General features: G+C 37.0%; 1 protein-coding gene across 1 annotated transcript; it reads left to right on the top strand.

Moving 5' to 3' along the window:
• Positions 1-14580: 14580 nt before the first annotated feature.
• On the top strand, positions 14581-22801 carry XIRP2 (xin actin binding repeat containing 2). The gene is made up of 4 exons (XM_055718389.1): positions 14581-14653; positions 14763-14896; positions 20189-20322; positions 21281-22801. The coding sequence occupies exons 1-4, from the start codon at positions 14581-14583 to the stop codon at positions 22275-22277; spliced, it is 1338 nt and encodes a 445-aa protein (XP_055574364.1). The 3' UTR covers positions 22278-22801.
• The last annotated feature ends 2803 nt before the right edge of the window (positions 22802-25604 follow it).

The raw sequence follows: 25604 nt of genomic DNA, 5'->3' as shown, positions 1-25604 counted from the left end.
AGATTCATTTTTTAGTCCACCAGGAATAACAAAGAATATGAACTGTGTAAAAATGCACAGTCAACAATTCATGCCTCTTACAAATGAAGCTTTTTCTAAAAATGTGACAGACCCATAGGGGATTATGTTTTTCTAGGCTCCTGTGAGAGCCATAATACCCCATTTTGCATTCTGACAGTCTTATGAGAAGTAAATTCCCTATAGAGTCATTTGAGTATTTGAAAGCACTGGTGAAAACTCTTAAACTTCTAATACCTGAAGTTAGGCATGGAAATCTGCAACTCTGCACCTGAATAAATATTCCTGTCCTGAAGAATAGGAGATAATGCTGATCCATAGATTATTTCTCCCATCACCTTGAGATTTCAGTTTTCTATAACCAATGACAATATATGTCAAATTGCTTCAATTTTTCAGCAATAACAATACCCTCAAACCACTAAAGTGCTATGGAACTTTTTGCTAAATGTTTCAGTTATGCCAAAATCTTATTTTCCTAGAAGAAGTATCAAGCAAAATTTACAGCCAGCTCTATGACTGAGTACCAACAGCTTCTATTGCCTCCACTGAAAAACAGTGAAAGCAATGCTCATACTGTTCAATGCTGTTCAACCTATTGTGAAAACTGGAGAAGCCCATAAGGGATAGCTAATTTAGTCATATAATTGGAAAAAATGGCAGAAAGCCAGAATTTTCCAGTCCTGTTAAGCACAGATTTGTCAAGCTCTGTATACGTTACAGAATTAACGTAACTTATCATTAAAAAAGAAATAAATTATCTGAAATATATACTATTTTATGAGTCACATATGACAAACAGGTTTTTGTTGGCATACCTTACTTTGATAAACATAAGGCTCTTCTTACAAAATATTTCTTCACAAGCACACATTTACTCCTGAAAGAATCAGAAGGTATTACACCTTTAAGTTCGCTTGAATAAGAAGCTTAGAAAAACTGAATAAGCAAAAGTTTAGAGTATATAATCTCTCATACTACCACAAAAAGTTTCATATTATGTCATAAAACTAGTTTCTAAAGAGAGGACATTTCCTGCTTTAGAGCTAACAAGAGAATACTTTCTATTACCTTTGCTCCCCAGGTGGCTAATAATATGTATCTATTAAAATGTTTTTTAAAACAGTCCATTAAATTCATTGGCCCCAAATCAGCAAGGAATTAAAATCACATCTAACTTCAGGCACATGAGTAGACCCACTGCACTTACTGAAACTATTCACATGCTTATGACTAGATAGAATCCAAGAATTCCTTGTTAAAGCAGAACGATACCAAGAAGGTTTTTAAAGGCCTAAGCTTTCTTTAGAAGTAAAGCAATGGCCTATAAACATCATGCTGGTAGCGATCTGTTATATAATTCAATAGCCGGTTATAAAATTCTGCCTTTAAAAATAAACTGATGTTGTTTGGCTATGGTAGACTATCCCTCTGTGTTGCCAAAGCGTACTTGCAACCTCTCCATTGTTTCGGCTAGATTTGGTTTAATGTACAGACTTCTTACTTGAACATCAATTTTTTCTCTCTTCTGAATTCTGCCTTCTCTGAAAACTCTTTTCCTCTTCTAGATGACTTTCACTGACTCTTACTGCTGCTCTTCTTTCTTGAACCATACAATTTTTTTGCCTATTGTGATTACATGCAATATGCAAATTCCTGCATGGGATAAACATAATAAAAATGAAAAATATCCTCATTTAAGTTATGAGTAAGGTCAGGTAAAAATACTAAGAAACTGAGACCATGCTTCCATGCCTGTCTGCATCTACACCTGATTTTTACCGAAGAGTAGTTGCTTGTTATGTCTGGACCTTGAACATCTGTGCAGGCCAAACAGTTTTACGGTGAACAGGCAGAAAGGCCAGATGTGCCTGGGAATTCTTCCCTGCTGGTGGAATACCCCTTCCCTGGCACTCTATTCTGTTCCAGGTAAACAGACAGCTTTTTGGAAAATCTCTTGTGTTGCTACATTTTATAATGATAAAGGGAAAAAATGGGTACTGTAAAAACAAATGTGCATTTTTTTTTTATCTGTATCTTTTGTGTTCTCAGCCACTGGCTTAGTAAAACAATACAATAATCACAAGTGAACCAACTTAGGTAAGAAGAAATGTGATTGACTGGGCACATGATTTTGTAATGCATATATGTATAACTATGTATTACAGCTAGACTTCTGGAACAAGAAGTTGACTCTGGCAAATGCTATACAGGTCCCAGGTCCTACAAGAGCCCCAAAGTTCCACCCTATACAAGTGGAAATAATCAAAAACAGTTGTGCCCATCTGCTTGCTCCAGGAAACGATTCGGTGGAGCTGGTCTCCATGGGGTGGTGTATTTAAGGAAACTGGGAAATTTGTCTTAAAAATCAGCAAAAAAAAAAAAAATCCTATGAGAGGATTTTGAAGACTTTTTTTCTTTCTAAAAAGACGACCAATTCTGTAAACGGTGTTGGTTTGCACTGAATGACAGAAAAGGTAGGTGCACTCTAGTATATCCTTGGTGTTTTAAATGTACATTATGAGATGGCTGACACTGCACAAAGAGAAGTTACTAATTTCTTAGCAAAATTATGGCAAACGAGTTCATATGCTTAATTTAATAAGTCTGCAAATTATCAGCAAGATGAAAAAGCATAAATTAATTGAAATAGCATATTTATGTTTACTGTGTACACAAAACTCCACCCCAGCCCTGTGCTGCAACAAAGTGACAAAGCATGCTCAAAACAAGGAAGACAGGGCATCAGCAGTGCCAGAATATAGAAGAATACAAATAAAACACTAATGGCTAGCAAAAAGCACACATCTGAAGGTTCCTCTTTGACTTTCCTTTCATGTTTGGAAAGGGATTTTAAGATTTTTAGTTTGGGTACCTACTGGCTTGAATTAAATACATAGAGCAGGAGGATGTATCTACACAGTTTCTTCCTGCCCTCTTCTTTCCCTTTTTAAGTCAGTAGTTCCTCAATTTCAAGAAATTCCAAGATATATCATGCTTGGGGTGGGGGATAGCATCGTTTTTGGTGGGACTTCTTTGAGGTAATTTGATTCAGCTACAGACTGTGTCTGTAATTTCAGAAAATACAATTGTTAAAGTAACAAAAAAAAAAGCAATGCAGGACAGAATAAATCTGTTGAAACTTATTATACAAGGACAAGGAGAAATATAGATGGATTTAGGGAAGAGCAGGGTGCTCTGATATCTGCAGTACAAGCACAAGGATTGAAAAATTAGGTTCTGGTGGCTTTACTGAAAAAATACCTTCTTGAAGTCTTCAAATTCCCTCCCCTGCCAAAAAGGAAGTAATTGTCCTGGTTACAGAAATCCAGTGTCATTCAACCCAATTTTCCATACACTGTAGAGAAACCTTGGCAGGACAAGAGGAACTTCCAGCCTGTGGGATTATATGAAATCCCTTCTGCCTCTGATCACAGACAAGAGAGATCCTCACAACATAGGTTTTTTCCCCTTGTCTGAAAGAAGAAGGAAAAATAACGTTATGCTAGATTTAAGGCACTTTTCTGGGTATATGGAATGCTTCTAATACAGTCATATGAATGTAGAAAGCAGCAACAAAAAACCTTCTTCATGCTAGTAACTCAGTGCTGCTCTTTCACGAGTACTCTGAACTGTTGTCTCCACATTCACTGTGGCTGAATTGCAGATCCTTATAGATAAGTCTATAACCTTCACACCCTGAAATAAGGTTAAAATGTAGTTAGTAATTTGGATAATTTTCAATAAGCTTTTAGTAGTACTAACCTGACTAAAAACATATTCTAATGCATTATCAGTAAACAACTTAAATCTACAATCAATTCAGAATGGACTCTGCTAGGCAAATTAATACTGTAATGTATAAAGTTAATTAGAACATAATATATCTATTTATAATGTTATTTGTAGTACTTAAAATTACTTTTTTACAGTATAAAATAATGCAAATGTAACACTATTGAGAAAAATAGATTATGCTTGCTGTTAAAATTGTGTGGGTTTTTGTTTTGGTTTGGTTTTGTGGGTTTTTTTAAAGCTGTTTTATTATTTCCCCAAGGAATTTCCCCCAGTTTCAAAAACTTCACCGTAATTTTTCTGTACTCAAGAAGCTCTAAGTTAAAAATAAGATACAGTTGCTAAAAAGTTGATAATGCTGCTCCTTTCTAGTACTGCTTTTCTTTCAAGGTTTGGAAAAAAGGTACCTGTTTCCTTCTTAGAAAATATGTCTGTTTGTAATTGCAGTGGGTTCCCGTAACAGAGTACGAGGACGACCTAAAGAGAGCACTCCCAGGGCTGATAACACACCTCTGGATTGCCAGGAGACTGTCTCCTTGAAAGAAAGAATGGCTATGTACAAGGCTGCTGTGTCTGAGAAGGGAGGGAGAACTAACTCCTTTGCTCATGTAAGATATCAATGGCTCCTTATCTTTTTAGCTCTGTGTGTTTGCTTTGCACAGTGACATATTCTGCATTCTTTGTTTACACAAGCTGACTGATGGACCACTATGGGGATCAAAATTTGAAACGTAAATTACTAAATCTACTTAGCAAGCATATTGATGCATCAGTCTCTGTCTCTACTGAAAGAGGTTTTTGATGCTATATACTTTTGGTCATTTAAACAATTCCCTTTAATTCACTGGAAGGACTGTTCTTTTTATTCCACTGTTGCATGAATTGCATTTATTAGGGCCATAGGCTTGAGACAGATTAGGAACAGTTATTCTTTCAGCTCATAATGACAAAACTCAGCGGTTTCTGCATTACTAAAAATATTACCAAATAATAAAATCATATTCAAAAGCACATTAAGTTTAGACCTCTTGCTGTTCAAACTAAAGAATTCAAAATTGTTGCATTTTAAAAGAGCAGCTCTATGAGACAAGGTGTATGAAAAAAGCATGGTTTTATAATAAAATTATTTTAAAATGGGTTATATGAAAAAATATCCAGAAAAAAACTTTTTCATTTTGTTTTACTCATCTCTCTACACTTCCATCAATAGGGATTAGGTATTTTACAGCAAAATTTAATATTAATACAGAGTAGTACATAAAGTATTTGGCTAACAGAATTCATAATCTAGTGAAATAGAGCAAGACATCTTCACCACACATTTAATTATCAGTCAGGAATAACTGAAAATCAGGTCTTCAGATCTCAGCCAGGAAAACCTGCCTCAGTTCTGCAGAAATACTACAGGGTAAAAAGCGTATTTTTACCATACCTTAAAATCCTACTTAGAAGTTTTAGCTCAACCCCCTTGTATCAGGAAACAGAGGCACTATACTGGCTTGCTACAATGTTAGAATGACAATGGTCTTTGTTTATACTAAATTTTCAGCACGTGGGAAGAACACCTTTTCCTTACTGTAAACCAGGCCAGAGTAGTTTCTGTCAATCAGAGAGCATATCTGGCTAAAGAAGGGCTACACTTCAGCACCCACCAGCCAGCATCTTTGTCCATAGCCAAGAAGAGCTGCAGAAGGATTCCCAGTCTTACCTACACGTTGGTCTTGGGAGCAGTGGTCTGTAGCAGCTGAAAGGACCTTCTGGGTGCTTGGATAGCCCAGAAGCCACATAGTGAAAACAGCCACCACCCACTCCCACCAGAGTCCAGGTGTTTCCCAACCACCAAATTCCTGTCTGCTGACTTCCTTATTTCCTAATTTCTTGTGTGTATTTGCAGCACGTTCCTGCAGTTCACCTGGCTAAGAAGGTTCCAATTCCCTACTCTTGCAATTGAAAACATTGCTGAAGTTAGCCCTCTCTTTAAAAAATAGTGCCTGAAGCCTGACCCAACCTGTGTTAAGCACATAGGAACTACTTTACTTACACTGTAACTCATCACAGTTCCTTGCTGAAATAGAAGGTTGCCTGAAAAAGGAACCGTATTATGTGTTCCATTAAAGGGAATTAATAAGTTTACTTAAATTACCCATAACTGCATTTACCCCCTCTAAATATCTCCAAATGGCTGGCAAGGTGTGCCTGAAATGTTAATTCACCGAAATAATTACTTTTCACATTCACACAATCATGTACATATAGAAGCATGCTGCCTTCATCACAAGGGGAAAAAAAAAATCTGGTTTTATGATCTCCTTACTTAACGCATCAGGTGTAAGCACTAAACCTAAATGTACTTAGTAACCTTCATTACAAAGCTATTGTTAATTACTGGGTGGTTTATTTTCTGCATATTGATTAGTAAGTTCAAATGCTGAAAGCTTCATTCTAGTACCATCTAAGAGGTAACACATAAAGGATGGAACTAGGACAGGGAGCCTGAGGGTAGAGGCACTTTTGTGACTTTTGGCATCATTGTTAGTGAAGAAAGATCACCAGACAAAGGCCTGCTTGAAGCTCTCTGCGTGTTTATCAACAATACCTATTGAAAAAATACAAAGAGGGCCAGGTGGCAACTCTGAATGCAACCAAACTCCGAATAGACAAGGCAACAGCAGAGAAGAAAAGTGGCTGCTACTAACAAGCAAGCAGATGGGACCTACTCCTTTTGGTGCTAAAGATTCAGGCCAAACATGCACGCTTTTCAAATACACACCACGTTTAGTTCTTCAAATCACAATGTACGGCTCCTCTGCAGTGCTCTATGAACTTGTCAGAAACAGTATTTATGATTGTCTGAGTCATTCCTGCAAAGACAGAGTATTACATAGCTGAAAATACATGCATGATCCCTAAAACTACAGAAGAAACCATTGAGTCTTCAGACAACTAGTTTAGGCAGAGATGAATATGTAGCTACACCAGCAGGTTCTATTTCACACAGGAGCATTTAGCAGCTGGTGTTAAATAAATTATAGACTGCAAAATTCCAAAAGAACTTCATCATTTGCAGGTCCTAATTTTTGGTTGACAAGTCCTAAAATGGGCCAATGAGATGCAATAGTTAATGTCATCAGTATATGTATGTTTTGTACTTGGATGACAACACCTGAAAAATAATTGCCTTATTACTGCATCTGTTCTGAATGCTAATGTAAATTCGTGTGTACAGTTAAAATAAGTAGGGTTTACAGATTACATCAGTGGAAGTTGCCTTTAAGAGGCTACAGACATAATGAAGTATTTCCAGATTTTCCATTTCAAATATGTAATCATTGTAGTATACCATTATTAACACTTTTTAAAAATCAGCTCATGGAAGTATGTTCTTGGTGCAAGTGGAAAACAACTGGCCTTATTTTATCACTCTAGATTTCAGAGAAAACCAAGTTCTGTACTGTGCCTGGTGGCCTGGCAGCAGTGAGGAAACAATTTGAGAAAGTGAGGAAGACCTCTTCACAAAAGATCTTTGCTCAGTACCAACACCAGCACAAATCCATACAGGTAACAACAGCATTTTTAATACTAACAAACAAGGTATGCCCTGCAAGATAGCTTGAGGAAAAAATACAATTTTTTGCTTTACTGAAGAGTTTTCATTATGACTACGACATTTCCCTGGTGTTCATACTCATAGAATTTTCTGTTTGAGATATACTACAGAAATCATATATATTTCTTTTGCAAACACTCAATATAGGCAATACTAGACTTGCAGCAAATGGATAAGTAAAGCAGATTACTATCGTAGTGGTATTTTATACTGAACCTTGTCTATAAGACTGTAATTCATTATCAAGCATCATGGTCATATTTTGCATTTATTGCACTTGATGTGATGTTGTGCCACTCTCTTTCAAAAGGAGTTTCCTGCTTTCCATTGACTTAAATCTAATAACTTCCCCTAAACAGATCAAAAATTGCACAGAACCACCCAGATGCTACATAAAAGTAGAACAAAGCAGCAGCTAAGTGTTATTTTAGATAAAAGGTCTTTACATTTTATTACTTCATTAGCATATACCATGAAAAATTGTTGTAGGAGATAATGATTTTGGACTATGTGAAATCCCCTATAATAAAACACATTGCACAATCTGTCCTATGCACTCTGAGAAACAGTAATGGCACAGTAAATTGCTTTACCATGCTGCACTTCTTGAAGCGATTTGTAAGCAATATTGCTCTCCACCTTTGTAGAACAAAACACATCAACATTCTGCCATAGGTTCATTTCCATGTTAAATAAGCATCATATCTACCGGTCATCTCTCATTTCTTACACATTAATACCAATATCAATAATCTGCACAGACAACAAGCAAAACTCCAGTTTTGGAGAAGGGGAGAAGACACAGTTTGCTGCAGATGTATTAAAGCGTTTTTAGCTAAGCAGAGAAGTCCCATTGCTGATGTTCAACTATCATACTGGAGCATAATCCTTGGTAATAGGAAGCGTTTTGCACATGCTTGTCTGATGACGTTTATCTGGATGAAGAAATGCAGACCCATGTACAGAAATTATGTGACTTTTTCTCTTACTCAGAACAAAATTTCATTTCTGTTATGTGAAGATTCATTTTCCTTGGCCTAACAGTGACAACTCATTCTCCACAAAGCCAATATGATGGTTCCATTTCTTCAAAAACAGTGTGACCTCTAAGCATACTTATTCATGTATTTGTCCTCTGTGGCTAGTTGAGGAGGCTCTCTCAAATCATCAGTAGAAATAGTCACGTTCACAGGAAATAAAATCACTCAGAACTATATGGAATCTTTAAATCTAGGTTAAATAACTTACTGCCAGACCATAAAATCCCCTTTCTACCTAACGTAACTGCACTCTCATGGAAAATGGGATTATACACTTAGGTAGCTGAAAGATTATTCACGATCACTGAATCAATCCTGAGGCAAAACAGAGAAAGCATGTAGTTTGAAGACAGATCTCCAGATCTGGATAAATTCAAACTATTAGTCCAAGCTAAAATAAGGAAGCAATTAACTTTTTAAACAATAATCTAAATAACTGAACATGTTACTTTATATTCAATTATTGTATAAGGAGTAGATGGCTTTTCATTCAAAACATTTACACCAAATATGGAAATAATAATTTATCTTTCTATTTTTCTCAGGCAGCAGCCATCACTCAGAGTTGTCTCCATGGTAAGGGAGATTGGTTCCTTGTGAAAGGTGACATATTACCAGTAGGATGCACAAAACTCTTGTCTGGAACGGTGAGCAGCAATGAAAACTGATCACAGAATTGTCATGTGCTCACAAACTCAACGAGTTTGTTTTGAGATCTGGTCTTTAATTAGACCACTGGCATCATGAGCACCTTCTATTGTCAGCCACCAAGCTGAGAAAAGGTCGTGATCTTCAGTGTTATTATTCTGCAAATGCCAGCCTAGAGTGGTCTGCTACACCAGCTCAGCTAGCTAGCTGCTCAGACAAAGTCTCACTCTCCAGTATCAGAAATGAGCCATATCGAGTGAGTGAGCTGAACCTCCTGCACAGGAAGGATGAGTGGAATATATTGAAAGTATCTGATATTCACTCAACCATACAGTACCCTCTGTCAGGAATGACACCAGTATAACTACACCTCCTCCATTGAGGGTCATTCCAGACAAATTTTCTAAGATAGCTAGTGTAGCAATTGCCAGTTTTCCAGCAATTGCAGAGGATAAGATTGAATAATAGGACAATGTTAGTGAATGGTGAAACCTTACCTTTTTATGAAAATCTTCCACGTTGTGCCCAAAACACCCTAAGTATATACATACAACCAAGCAAGACTGACAAACCATAAAGTGCAGATAAGTGAAGTTCTTGTAAAAAATTTCCGCAAGACCTCACAGTACTGATGTGCAGATGACAAGAACATAAATAGGTTTAAAAAGCATAGCTTTGACGAGGAAATGAAGATTCACACCAAGTAAATCGTCAGTCATTCCATTGTTACCAACTTTGTAACTGAAGCTTTAGGATCACAATTTACTTCCACTTCTGCCTAAAGGGAACTGTAAGTTTGTACATACTGATCATTTAGAAGTGTGTTCTAAATCTGCCAGTACACAAACGATATTATATTAGCCAACTTCCCACAAAGCTTATATGATGACCATAACGTACAGCTCAAATATAAGCAATATGCTTCAAATGTGAGTGAATAAAAGGCTTTCCTGTCTTGGACAAGCTTTTGGGCCATTTGGTCCCCTTGAACAATACATACATACATATACAGAATTGTACACGTTTTATGTACGTATGCATATAATATAGCACACATATTCTGAGCCTCAAAGCAACTTTATTTTTGAAAGGGAAAGTATGTTTTGTCTGTTGTCAGAACAGAAGGAAACTGCAAAAATGTCAACACAAAAAAGCAAACCTTGTTCTAAAATACACAGAACGGTTACTGAAAATTCAAATCTTGGCACATTTTGCAATAAGAATTCTATCTAAATTATTGCAGCGCAGAGGCACTAAAATTGATGTGTGGGCCGCTAACATATAAAGTGCGTGTAGCAATTACAGTTCTCTTCAGTAACAGAATCTGAATGCCTACATAAAAATGCACTCCTCTAACAAAATGTGTACATACTTACTCTCAGATTTACATCTCTATTTTTAAAATAATGTTGGGTTTGGTTAGAATGACTTACTACCCAGTGACACAAGAGAACACTATAGTCCTCTGTATTAAGTACCATACAGATATGCATGGGAAGGCCAGCAGCCCCTATAAACGGTGACTTGAAACAAATGGAAGAGAATGGAGGACGAGGTAAATCTGGAGGGGAAAAAAGTATGAAATTACCATAAGAAACCATTTGTGAGCTAGCAGCATGCCAACAATCATCCAGCTGACAGTGTTTTCTGAAGCTCACTTATGATACAGCACAGGATAAACAAAAAGTAATCGAAAGGTGATTCTTGGGCTACAGGAAACACAACAGTATTAGTTGTCTTTTCAGTCTCGACATCAAAAATCACTCTGAGCATTCTGTCTGTCCTCCTTTGCTGTACAGCTGGAGGGGAGCTGTTTCCTCCTGACACCACAATGCAGGATGTGGTTGATTAAACAACCTTGCTTAATTCAATAATGCACAGTAGGGTAGGCATCGTGTATTCCACAGAAACAAATAAAGGGATCAAGTTCCCACAAACATAACTCTTAACAAGTATTAAATCTAGATCATAATCTCCAGCCACAGTCCTGCATTGGAGGCATGACTTACCCTGCTTAATAAAATAAAAACCATCTTAATCCATGCAGACCATCAAATCATTCTACAGAATATTCTCCAGAATCTATGGGGTGTACAAAACATGCCACAGACTCTAATGGGGTAATCCTACCTACAGGATATCCTATCCTACATCCAGCAGTTAGCCATTGCAAAGGATGGAAGAATCCACAGGTCTTCCTGCTCTCCACTTGTTTGGAATAATAAACAAGTAGTATTTTACCCTCTGTCGCTGGAATTTCAATTAGCCATCTTGACAGACACACAAAAATATAAGAACCTCCAAGTCCCTCTTCCTCCCTGCATGCCCAGAGCAAGGCCATGTAATTATATTGTCAAAATCTGGCCCATAATGTTTAGGGTGCATTTTAGACAGCCATAGCTGTCACATTAAACGATTATAATCTTCTGCAATATGGCAACTACTTCATAAGCAGTACCAAAGTTACAGCAATAAAGCAGTAGTGACATTCAGATTAGATTTGCTTCCTGACTACATTAAGCCTAATTATATTCCTTTTTAATACCCCACACCATTCAAAGGACACATAATGACTATCATGAACATATTTCGTGTCTCTTGAATGAGCTTTTCCAGTAATGAGAGCTTGACTTACATATCTAAAACATGCACATTAGAACAGAAAAGCATATCTTAGATGAAAAAAGCATATATATGCATAAATATATTGAAAAGTATATCCATATAAAATGAGAAGGCATATTATACATACACCTACACATAGTCATTAAACAGAGAATAGATGGGAAAATTTGCACTTCATTTTCTTTGAACTGCCTCTCTTCAGCTTGGTGTGGGGTTAGCTCTACATCTTTTCACGTTGTGCGGCTCCCTTACAACTGTCACATGCACAGGACCCAAGAGCGTAATCCATACTCTGACTTGCTCTCCTCAAGCCTCGCCTCACTTTGACAATTCAAACTTTGCAGTAGGTGTGATTAATTTTGATACTGGTAACACACTAAAACCGTTTACTAGGCCAGTAATCAGAAAAGTTACTCTACTTTTTGTTCCTGTGTTTTTAAAACATCTTATAGTTGAAACAGTTGATTTGGCAGCACAAAGGCGGAAGAGAATTCCTACAGCCCATGAAGGGGATGCACACTGTCTCTCTGCCATAGAACCTAAGAGTCCTTGCTGCCTACTGTATGGCAGAAATCATGGCCAGGCAGTGGGCGCTCCCCTAAATTGATTCAGAAGAAATGTTGGTGGAGATGCAAGTAGTGTAAGCATTCCTTAGTTCGAGGGTAGAATAAATCCCATAAATATATGCTATGTCATGGGATGACGGAGGGAGAGAGCTAATTTCTTGCCCTACAATTAGCTGGATTTCAAGTAGGTGACAGCATCTGATATGAAGGAAGCTTACAGCTCTACAGCACTAGATGTATAGCAGCAACCTCAGAAACACAGTGCTGCCTCCACTCACATTCACATTACGTTGAACACTTGGAAAGCTCTTGCTGGAGGGATCAGAAGCTATTTTCATTTGAAAGCTTATTATCAGTAGAAAGTAATAGGCAAGCTTTCTTCTCACAAAGGAAAAAGAAAACTTAATTTGATATGAGTGAAATTATTTATTAGATGTCTCTGTGTACATGCTAGTGTGCAAGAGAGAGGAAGCACAGAACTGCTCTCAATGATATCAATCCTTAGGATTTTTTTCTTCTAATCACTAAATCTCAAAGTACTCCACGGACACAGGTATTGTCATGTAACACATCATGTTACACGTGGTTCTGTGACAGGCTTTAAATAAGAAAACAAATTACTGTCAGAATCTGGAGTAGAACTAAACATAGGTAGCCTCAGAAACTACGTGGGCACCTTGGACAGTGCTTTAAACTCTCAACATTACGCTCTGTTTATTACGCTGCAGTTGTCAGACTTGCAGATACAATGCTAGTCTGTGTGGTTTATAGTATCTTGTGGTTAGCCTATGGTCCATCTTTTTCACAACTGCAATTCAGCACGATTTTTGCATTGGAAAAGCTATACAAAGCATATGCAGAAAGTCAGCATCTCTTACATAGACATATTATACTTCCTTTTACAAAATTACATTAACTTCATGCCTACTAATAGGTAACAAGTTGATGGCACAGCACATCCAGCCTTCCCAGTCACCTTTGTCCCCCTTCAATCTATTTATACATTGTACATATTCATGCAGCTTTCTGTATCTGCTGGTCAAAGCCTAGCTGCAGTAACGTAAGTGACTTGACATCCTCTGTGCTATAAAAATCCCTGTTCCAGTTTTTATGGCAACAAATATCAATCATAATAAAAATAACGGTACTTTGCTGTAAAATGACTATTTGAGTTACACCATTTACATTAGAATTTATTTGTGAAAGCCCTTCATAGGCCAAAAAAATAATAATAAAAAAAGAAAAATCCAATTTACTATTAGCTGTTAATATGATATTATTTTTATTTGTCTTCAGGAAACGTCAAGTAGCAGTCAGCGCAGAGTATCAAGCAGCACCAGGGAAGCTGAGTGCAATGAAATGACCTCCAAAGAAAGTCAAATGGAAGCCTCTCAAACACAAGAGGTAACTATATCAATTAAAAATCATGTCATTGGACAATTATACTGATGCTGATATATATCTGCTTTGCTTCTTCCTCCTTTACCACTTGGTACAGCAAGATCTGGATGTTCTGCTGATAGCCTTCCTTATTAGGTAGTACATAATTTTTTAAAAGGTGTTTTATTAAATGTTTTAAATTTATTATTGTTTTGACATGGTAATTAATTAGGTTTACATTCATATTTTTCTTTGATGTAACATTTTAAATACAGTTGCAGAAGTATGGAAAATACTTACATATTACAATAAATCCTGTAGTAAAGTGAAGGTTTTGTGCACAGGTTTCTCATCGTGAGCAAGTTACTCATAAGATAAAAATGACTTCTACACTCACTCAGCATACTGATGAAACAGGTAAGAAGTAGCATAAGAATACAGGCTCACAAATGAGCAATGGCAAATGTCTTTACTCACGCAAATGTACCACTCTTAGCATGCAAACATGAAAATGCACATTGCTCTGAATTCTCAGCAATGCTCATTCCTTGACTTCAATGGGACATAAAGAAATGAGTTTAGAATTTAGTATGGAGAGCTGGCTTTTGAATAAGGAGGTGGTTTTAAATATTTACTCAGTTGCTTGAAAGAACTGGGGACTTGAATTGTTGAAAACACAGGTAAACACTAGCCCACATATATACAAAATTGTGGATGATAAATTCATAGCTGAAGTGAATAGCCCTGCAAAATATGACCACAGTGTTAAGACACTGCTGCTGCAGTTTAGTCCTAGTATTAGAATTCACGCATTATATTCTCCCACAGACCCCAGTCAAACTTTAGCCCTGCCACACCACTCAGGTATGGCAAAACAGTAGGTTTTTAAATCACGTTAAACATGTCCCTCAACAACCGTCCTGTCATTCTCTCTATGGATTTCTGTTCCCGATCAAGTGACTCTCCAGACTCCTGCAAGACTAAGTACAATTTTTCAAATGTAATGTTTTATAATTGATAGTCAGTTTCATAAAATGCAGGGTGGAGGAAAAACAATCTTTTTTATTCTTCTTCCCATTGCAGTAACCAATGCAGCTCAGAATGAAGAGCTCCCAAAGACTGTAACACAGATTTTAGTACAGCAGATTGAAAGGACAGCTGAGGAAAAGGCTGTTCACTCTGACAGAGAGACTACAGCACCTGCAAAAGAAGTAAAGGTTTGTGCTTTTAATAAGAGGGATCTTCCTTTATGCAAATTAGAAGTGGTGAAGTTAGGACACTGGTATGCCATGCAGTCTGCATTCATGTTTTGATGAATTATGACTAAAAATCTAACCTGTGAAAGTTGTGGGAGTATATGGACTTTAGGAATTAAGTGCACATAACGCAATATGAAGTACTGTTGTGGCTTAACCCTGGCCAGTGACTAAGCACCCTGCAGCCCTTCACTCACACACCCCCCAGTGGGATGGGTGAAAGAATCAGAAAAGTAGAAGCGAGAAAACTCGTGGGTTGAGATAAAGACACTTTAATAGGTAAAGCAAAAGCCACACACATAAGCAAAGCAAACCAAGGAATACATTCACCGCTGCCCATGGGCAGGCAGGTGTTCAGCCTTCCCCAGGGAAGCCGGGCTCCATCAAGCCTAATGGTTACTGGGAAGACAAAGGCCATCATATCAAGTGTCCCCCCCATTTCGTTCTTCTTCCCCCATTTATATACTGAGCATGACGTCCCATGGTATGGAATATCCCTTTGGCTAGTTGGGGTCAGCCGTCCTGGCTGTGCCCCCTCCCAATTTCCCATGTCCCTCCAGCCCTCTCGCTGGCAGGGCCTGAGAAACCAAAAAGTCCCTGACTTGGTACAAACATGACTTAGCAGCAGCCAAACCCATCAGTGCGTTATCAACATTGTTCGCACACCAAGTCCAACACACAGCTACTATGAAGAAAATTAACTCTACCGCAGCTGAAAACAGGACAAGTACATCAGAAGGCTCAACAAGTACTTGCAGTATGCGACAAACAATTAAAACTAGACCTTTATAAAAGCTTTTATATCCCTGTCCTCTGCTGAATAGTCTCCTCTTTCCTTGTTTTGAATCTGTAAATATGTGTAATTTCTGTCATCACAGATTCTCACAAGCATAGAACATGTCACTTTCAGAAGAAATTAAAATGAGCATAAGCCACAGCATAACTTTACATTATGCTTATAATGCAAAGCCTGCATTTTTTGCGGCAAAAACTCCAAGACTGCTCAATCATCATTTTGCATTTTATATGAATTCTGTATTTTTTTCCACATATATTCTATCATGCAAATAGCACAACTCTTAGTTCAAAAGGTTGGCTTTATGCATTCTGAGCAATAGCTAATGGATTTTAACTTTCCAGATCTTATTATAATCCTATTGCTTGGCTCCTTGCAGAACTAGCTTTTGTGAAGAATAGAAAAATTGTTTTACATGTTACTATACTTTAAAAAAATAAAAACAACCACAAAACAAACCACTTTTGCTCCCTAAAGATGGAAAATATCTATCAGGAAATTACATTGTCTTCAACAGGAAGCTCATTTTCTGCTGCTACTGCTTCAGCAAGCAGACCACAGGAAAATTCTACACCAAGGAAAAAAAACCAGGATGGAACTGCTACTTCTGCAATGGTTTGCTCCAGATCCCGTGAATATGAAAGCACAGAAAAGTTTGCTTATGTGAAAGCTCCATTGGAAATGACAGTAACTTCCCGATCCACTGAATTGTCCAGCTTTTCAACAAAGCTCACTCTCTCCACAGGCCCATACCCAAAGCAAAGCAATTTCTGTGAACTAAGATGTTTATACAAATTTTTTCACCCACAATTAAGAAAACACTTAGAGAAACATTACCTGAATGAGAGTTCTAATATTTTATCTGATAAATCTGAAACATGGAATATGATGTCAGATGTGCAACAGGCTGGACACAGCTTTGCCTTCATCATTCAGATGTTCACTAGATGAGAAAAACAATGCTTAAAGTGGTGTAAAATCCAGGGAGATCCTCTCTATAAGATGGGTCTTTCAGAACCAGGCTTTCATTCCAATTGAAGTTGACCTTCCAGACCCAGACAAAGCTAGAGACATTGCAGACCACAAAACTGTTGCAGGTGGAAATGTTAAATACATAGCCTAGATGTTTCAGGCCCAGCCTCTTGATGCATTGCATGCAGATGCTCCAGGCTCTGCAGGAACTATGGACAAGCCCCTTGCATTAGTTAGAGGAGGTGTTCATGCAGTCACATAGATGTTTGAAACGCAGCCACTGGCCTCTAAGAATAAGTATTACCATGATGAGGAACAAACATCAGACGAAGCTTGCTTCCGAGAAGTCTCTAGTGGTGCTGTAAAAGACCCTGAGGCACATGCTGGAAGCACAGAACCGGAGTAAACTTGGGCAGCTCAACCCAGCAGATGTCCTTAACTTGCTACAGCTGAGGTCTAAGCTGAAAGAGCTTAAAGGAAGTGTGCAAAGCATAAAATATTTTGAACCACAGCCACTGTCTGTTACCAGAGACAACTTTGGTCAAGGACTGAAGAATTAAGCTGTCCATAGAAAAGCTACTGAAGAGAGGCATATCAGAATAGCACATTTGAATGTTTGAAACACAACCTTTACCTGTGACCAACAAAGACCTAGTGGAAATTAAAGTGGTACATGGAATCTCAGTGGAGGAAAACATCCCAACACTCTCCAAACTATCAAGCTGCAACAAGGCCTTTTAGCATCTTATACCAGCACACTCTTCATACAGTCCCTCTGCTGCCTTCTCCTCACCTCATCCAGGGCCTGCTCGCTCTTCTTTTGCTCCTTCCTCTCTCCACTTCTTCCTCAGCTGCTCTCTCTTCATTGGCTCTCAACCCCTTGACAGAGCCAGCCACAGCTGCACCTTATCTACATCGGCCAACCCGCCACCCCTGAAGCCAACCCACAGCTGTATATTATCAATGTTAATTACCCAGCTTCATTCTTCTACAGGAAAACATGAGTGGTGCTGTGTGCAAGGCAAAACAGATGAAAACAGCCTTGGCACACAGAGGATTCAGAGGAATTAAGTCCAGCTGAAACATTGCCACAAAAATTAGGATCAAGGTCCCACACAAGATGTAGCAGCCCTTGTAACACCACAGCAAAGCACACTTTCTGATTCCAAATTTGATGGCAACAATATGCAAGGAGTAAAAAAATACAATGCAGGAATTGAAATAGATCTTCATGAAAACCAGAAAGCTGAGAAGCTGAAGACACAAGAACTGTTGTGAAAGCCTCTAGCTACTACCTCTTCCACCATTATGAGGATTAATGCTACAAGAGCTATCCTGAAGAATTATATAGAGCAAAATAAAAAGATACTAAAAATAGACATTAAGATTAAAATATAATTACTGTTGTATTTGAGAAATATTAACATGCTAGAAAATGTGTAGAGAATGCACCTCAATTCTCATGCTTAAAATTAATGCAACATCCTCTAACTGAGGTAAAATGTTGCCTGTATAAAATAGTTCTAGAGACAAAATAATGGTCGTTTTGTGCACATCTGTTTTAGTTTATTACAGCACAAGATGTGACTTAAAACAAAAAGAACCACATTTTGGTGGGTTTCCTGTATAAGCAAAATTACTGAAACAGTTTATAAAATAATGTGCATTTAAAACAAAATTCTGCTGTTTCCTGCTGGGTGATTTTACCTGTTGATACAGCCGTAGTCTGAATTAAGACAGCAAACCCTTTTGCCTGATGTCATATTGCAGGTTTCACATCGCTAAGGAGTTGAGCCACTCAGTGTCCCTCAAAAAGCTGAGCCTGTTTTTTGTTTCATATTGAAGCAAACTTTTGAAATATATAAAGTATGTGGATTTTTATATGAATATTTATATATGAATATGAAGTAAACATTGACAATGAAACATGCCTCGTTTCTCATGGTGCATATGTTACTTAAAAATTAGAATAGTATTTAGATTGCAAAGTTACGCATTTGAAACTTGGAAAATATTGCATATGCTATTGCATGATGTACACCAATGTTCTCCTTTTGTGCATCTATTTTGGGCATTGAGTATGGACGGGATCCTGCAGGAAAACCAGATGTTACCATAGCTTTAGCTGTTTGAAGTACGTGAACAGAAGGCTGATGCTTGAACAGCAATGCAAATGGCAGAACAAAGCTAAATGCTCCTGTACCTGCATAACTCCTAAGCAGAAAGCTCTGCTTTGTGTTTCCCAGCTCCACGCACTGTGAAGGGTGCTACCACTGTCGATGCTAGGAGCAGAATTAAACATGAGTAGCCTGTGGTCCTGTAAACTGAGGCACAGTCTGGCAGTGGACCAACAAGATACTTAATGTGGTGGGTTAGCCAGGGCTAGCGGCTGAATCCACATGCAGTCACTCGCTCGCTTGCTCGCTCCCCCACAGTGGGATGGGAGGAAACATTGGAAGAGCAAAAAAGCCAGAAAATCTGTGGGCAGAGGTAGGGACAGTTTAATAGGTGAAGCAAAGCTGGGGCACAAGCAAAGAAAAATAAGGAATTGATTCACTACTTCCCATCAGCAGGCAGATGTTTAGCTGCTTCCTGGAAGGCAAAGCCTCAACTTGCACAACAGTTACTTGGAAAGAGAAGTGTCATAGCTCTGAGTGTCCCCTCTTGCTCCTCCTTTCCCTCAGTTTCTTGGTTCTTATAGCAATTCAGAAATCAAGACAGAAGAGCAGCATGCGCTTTTCCAAGCCAAACAGATTGTCCATCACTGCCTTCTGGCCCTTAATGGTATGAAATCAATCTTCTGTTCATGCTTTGTGCTTTACAGAGAACAAGTTTCCTTTACAATTAATTATACTTCACAAAAGAAAAGATTTGATGTAGTCTGCTAATGTAATTGTAGCTAACGCAATCTTAAAAACTAACTGAAGAAAGCATCGGGTCTGAAAATGAAAATTGTAAAAATCACAAATAATGATGTCCATAGCATATCTGGGTCATGTAAGTTTATAGTCTGCAGGTTACCACAGAAGTGGAACTCCCTGATGTGCTTTTGGCATGATTAAGCAGAAGTTCCTCACCAGAATTTTAAACATCTGCCTCTGTTTGTTGATCTCTAAATCATATCGTAGATTCAAAGATTATACATACATTATACTCAATTCCACTTATACTAGTAAACTTTTTATTTTCCTATCTCATTTCACAAAATAAATAGTTATTACAAATAAATGGGAATATTGTACCTGGTGAAGTGAATAGTCCTTTCAAATTTATGGATTTTGGAAAAGGGAAAGGTAAGTAGTTTTTCACTTTTGAAGTACTACTCTTAGTTGAATAAAAATGAAGTCCTAAAATTGAGAGCTGAGATACCAGTTGATGGATAAAGAAAACTACAGTTTTAACAAAACATATGGACCAACACAGTTAAAAAAAAATCATAAAACGTGGCTTAAACTAATGCATAACTTTTTAATATGTGGTTCTAGAAACTGCAGATTCAGGAAAATGAAATGTGCAAACTCTGCCAACAGAGAGTTTACCCAATGGAATGCCTAGTTGCTGACAAGCAGAATTTTCATAAATCATGTTTCCGATGTCACCACTGTGGCAGTCAATTAAGGTAAGAAGTAACTGCATGTTCACTCATAGAACTCTGCATTTGAATATGAACACAGCCGGGGAAATTGTTTTTGATGGGGCTATGCAACCTGTAGGATGCTGAGTTGACAGGGGAGTAACCAGGGTTCCCCGGTTCTCTACTACTGACATCCACACTGTGATGTGGAACAAGCCCTTGAAATTCTCTAAAGAACTCTTTTACCCTGGTACCTTCCAAATTCTTCTGCATATTACCTCCTACTTACTGTTCCAGGCCTTCAGGAGAGCTCATGAACCAGAAGCAGTAGACACAGAAACTTGGGTGGAATTTAAGACATCTGAACGCAGACCAAATTTTCTCTCACTTTTCCTCATCCATATGATCCAATGAATTATAATGGCATTTAGCAAACTACTCTTGTAACCTTTATATGAAATGCAGTGTTTATTGCTCTATCAGACAGCAAATGCTAACACATCTGATGTTAACAATTTTGAGGTTAGTTACAGACATTTAGGAGCAGAATCCAAATATAATTAAACTCAAATCTCTATCATTTGCACAAAGGCTAAAGAAAATTGGCACTGTATTTACTCCACCCATTTTGTAGAAAAATAGAGGATTCAGTCTTCAATCTGATGATGAAAAAGGTCCCAGCAACCCCAAAGTGCTGTGGAGCATTCCTATTTAAAACTTGTGCAGTGCAACAAAGCAAATTCTTTCTTAAATTACAAAGCATGACTCTTCCTCACTTTGACCTTGAAATCGTATGGGAATTTGCAATTAAAAGTTTTAGATACCCTTGGGGGTTGGTGGGTGTTGTCAGATTGGCCAATACATTGAACTTCCTCTCTTTTTGCTCTTCCTTTCTTTATATATACTGTCATTTAGGGGTACTTGAAATATCAAGTAAAATGTAAAATTCACAGTAGATGTATGATATGTAAAAGTATAAAACAAATTTTCTTCCATTTGGCAGCTTGGGAAATTATGCATCTCTCCATGGAAAAATATATTGTAAGCCCCATTTTAAGCAACTTTTCAAATCAAAAGGAAATTATGATGAAGGTTTCGGACACAAGCAGCATAAAGAATTATGGAATTCTAAAGATCGGTATAGCTCAGCTGGCAATATTCATGCTGAAGAAACAAATCCCATTAATAGTATACCTGTTGATTCTAAACCAATTACAGAAATTGATCAAGATTTGCATTCAGGTACTGAAGGTACTCATCCTGATATTTTGGATAATAATTTGAAAACAACCACAGAAAGAGGTAAATTAAGGATGACATGGCCTCCTTCAACAGATGATGCAACACCTAAGAAAACATTTTCTCTTGAAAAAGTGGCTAAAGTAAATAAGCCAAAGTGGCCACCAGGAGATTTTGCTCAAGAAGGCTCTGGTTTACATACCAATAAACTTCTGGGCAATAAAAAGGATCCTCAGAAGAAAAATGCTGTGACAGAGCAAAATAAAAATAACACTGCAAATGCACAACAAGATCAACACTCATCCTTTAGGTCTCTGTCTGAAAAAGAAGCTACAAATATCTGTAAAGCAAAGAAAAATGAAGCAGGCAATAATGGAAAAGATCAGGAAGACGGGAACATGCAAGATAACCTGAATAAAACCAGAGGATCACAGAATAGGGAGGAAAGTGGAAAGGATATTAATGAAGGTGATAATGTGATTATGCCTAGTGCTGGGAAGGAGCAAGAGAAAAAAATTAATGAAAATGGTGAATCAGAAGTTGTACAGGTTACTAACATTGATGATGTAACAGTACAAAAGAATCACAAAGAATTCAGCTTGAATAACAATAACAATAACAATTATGCCACTTTCTCACATCTAAACGTTTGTAGGCACGAAACAACTCTCTCAGCCACATCTAACCCAACGACAGCATTAAGCAACTTGCACTCTATCGCAGCATGCCTTTGCAAGGCTGGAAAATCGGTCTGGAAATGAAGAACTATTTGAGATGTATGAATCTCGTGAGAGCTATTCTAGTGATACTGTAACTGTTTCACAGAATGAGCAAAACTCAAAGGATGAAGATGCTGTTACCTCTAATAGTCTTGCTCAATTTAATAAAGATGCCATTTGTCAGAAGTCTCATACTAATAGTTCATGAGTTTTAAAGGAGGCAAATAATACAACGTTCCCTGTTGATACTGAGTTGGTATGCATTGGAGAAGAATCAAATTATGACAAAAACTTAAATACTATTTTATCCGACACTCAGAAAACATCTTTTTTCTTAAAAAAGACAACCTGTTTTTAGACTAATAGGCTCTGTAGACATAACTAAGAATTCCTGCAGCTCATATTCAAAAGAACATGGGAATTATGATACAGAACTGAATGATATTAATGCCTGTCAAGAAAGTGAAATAATCAGAGTGTCAAAGAATGACATAAACACAAGCTTAGACTTACTGAGCTCAAGACATACAGCTGCTCCATCTTTCTAAGGCAAGAAAGTCAAGCCCAAACAGTTCACTGTAGAAGAATAAATTAAAAGAAATAGATTCTATGACAAAAATGAATAAAACAGCTAAATGATCAGCTATGTCTTTCACCCATTATAAAATATGTAATAAATATGTATTTCTTCAGTACAATTATTTTAGTCTTTCTTGAAGAATATAAAATCCAGAGATTACATATGAAAAATTGTATTGTATACTGTCAGTTGCTCAGACTTTATTTACTTAATTTATATTTAAGGCAATGAAGATGCATAAAATAGAACGTTTTCAGTATGTAATTAAAACAACTTGTCTATGTTCCTGAACATTGCAAGAAATACTTTACTACATGACTGTCCTTCAGAAACTTAATAATTCAATTTTACTGTCTATCATTTGTAACAAATTAAGATGTGAAGCACCTGGTGTGCACAAAACAATAAAAATTATTTCCACAGTTTTTTTCTTATGTATTGTTATTATTGTAAATGAGCTGTTGCTCCATGACATATTATGTACATTTGTTGCGTTAGCTCATATGAGAAGATTTGGGGTTTGGCTGGGTTTTTTGGGGGTTGTTTTTTTGGCTTTTTTTCATGAAGTATACAGTACTCAGTTTGAAATGGACTCATTATTGAATATTAACCAAAACTGGTTGGTGAATAGTACTGTATTGCTGTATTCCTAGAGCTGCTACTATGGCATTATATTGTATGACAGTTAAAAAAAAAAAAAAAAAAAAGAAAGTGCAAATTTTAACACAGGATAAAACCAAACATCCTACACAGAACTGGATCAAGATTTGGGAATAATGGGCAATTAAGAATAGTGGTTGTTTCAGTAACTAATTCCAAGTCATTTTAACTGAAGCAGCTGTCCAGTTTCATATTTAAGCCTGTACAAACTTATGCAGATTTAGCACTTTTTTTCCTTAACATGTTTATGGATTAACATTTGCTCTTTTAACACCATTCCAGCTTGCATGAAATGGCAACGTATCATTTAACTGTTGACAACGCATAATAAAAAAGCACTTTACCAAAAAGTATTTTGTGAAGGTTTTTTTAATATGAATTTATACATATGATTTTCCTTAAACAGTTTGTGACATTCTTCATGTGTTAATTACTTTAAAGTGAAGTTTTTGTCAGAGTGAAAGGGAAAGATAATCAAAATACAGTTTTGAAAATAATGTCTGAAGTATCTGACCAAGACAGGTGTTTGGAGTAATTTACAAGAAAGACAGGTTGATGTTAAAACATTTAAGAAATCATTGTGAAGAATTCTAGAACAAAATATCTGCTGCACTACAACTCATTGCCCAAAGAAATGGGATTGTGGGTGGAGTGGGATATCCACATGTGACTCTTCTTCTGTACCTACACAGAAACAATTATATACACACACGAGAAAAGCTATACATAGTATTTCCTCCACAAGAGTACTTCAAGAAAGTGAAGCCTCCTCTTTATGCATCATGTTTGACTCCTCTGAACTATTTTCACAAAATGCAGGCATATAGAAAAGACCCCTTAAAATAAATGTTCTCAGGAGAATAATTAGCCTTCAAGCAAAGCACTCAGATACCACTGTATTTGACAACTTTGTTGAAAAGCATTAGCCTATAAGCCATAGTGAATATTTAAAAATTATTTTGGCAAGATCTCTCTCTCTTATTCCTTCCCTTCACCCTATTTGGTTATAACCATAATACATTATTTTTAAAAACCCAAGAGATTAGTAAATAGATCTAAATTACTTTGCTTTTTTGAGTAGATAACACAACAAAAATTAACATCAACAAAATTCCTTATAATACAACAAAAAAAATCTCAGAAAATGCAAGCCTGAAGAAAATCAATGGATTTGTCTAAAATATTAAAAGCTCTACATGGACTAAACTTTCAAATCTCCCCATTCTCCAAAATTTCTTATTAGGTATAAGATCAGATTTGACTGTATTAGTTAGGAAAGAGGAATGACATTGAGGGTGAAATGGTGGTTGGTTGTTTATGTACATAGGTGTGATCATATGCAAGTCAATAATTCAAGTGAAAAGCTAATGTGATTGTAACATTTATACCTGAAGTACAGTCCTTTGCCACTTTTCATTTTCCTGCATATTCTGAAGAATTTAAAGGTGTATCCTACAATTTAGAGGAGTGACGGATATGAGTTATGATAATAAAAAAACTCATTTAGACCAAGAAATTAATACCTCTGAAAATATCCTTACAAAATATAGACATTCTTGCTTCCCTTAAACAAAATAAAAACACAAAAAATGAGTCACAGAAAAAGCATGTTCCCTTTGGCCAGCTAGAGATGACTGAAATAAAGGCTTTGATGAAATAGTAGAAACAGGCAGGACTACAGGAAAATGTTTATTCCCAGAGGGAATAATGTGTCAAATCAACGTATATAAATGACATACTGTATAGGACAAATCTCCTTGGATATTCCATGACTGGGATTCTGCTGAGCATGGGGCAGATACAGAAGTACAGAGCCTTCCTCTAGTGGATTCATTATCATTCACTCTTCTCTCAGCGGGTGGCCTTTTTTCTTTCTCCAGCAGTGAGGATGAATGTTAAGAAAAAAATGAAATTATATTGCATAATTGTTTCTTTGAAGCACAAGCCAGGTGTCCCATCATACTGTCTTGGAGTTCTTCTACAAATTATAAGGATGACACCCTGTAAACCTGTTCTAGAAAACTAATAGCCACAGGTAATAAAAAATTGTAAAAGAATGTAAATTATCTGGAAAAAAATACTGAAGCAGACAAGTTCTTCAGAGCTTCAGCCAAAACCTTAGAGCAGGA

The sequence above is a fragment of the Falco cherrug genome, chromosome 8, assembly GCF_023634085.1.
Source record: "Falco cherrug isolate bFalChe1 chromosome 8, bFalChe1.pri, whole genome shotgun sequence".
NCBI lineage: Eukaryota > Metazoa > Chordata > Aves > Falconiformes > Falconidae > Falco > Falco cherrug.
This window is presented reverse-complemented; position numbering and strand designations above follow the sequence as displayed.

What these genes read in the sequence shown, in the direction of transcription:
- XIRP2 (XM_055718389.1), top strand. Translation starts at nt 14,581, where the DNA reads ATGTCCCTCAACAACCGTCCTGTCATTCTCTCTATGGATTTCTGTTCC. An exon ending in CACCTGCAAAAGAAGTAAAG is followed by an intron (nt 14,897 to 20,188) that starts GTTTGTGCTTTT and finishes ATGTGGTTCTAG; the next exon opens with AAACTGCAGATTCAGGAAAA. An exon ending in CACTGTGGCAGTCAATTAAG is followed by an intron (nt 20,323 to 21,280) that starts GTAAGAAGTAAC and finishes TCCATTTGGCAG; the next exon opens with CTTGGGAAATTATGCATCTC.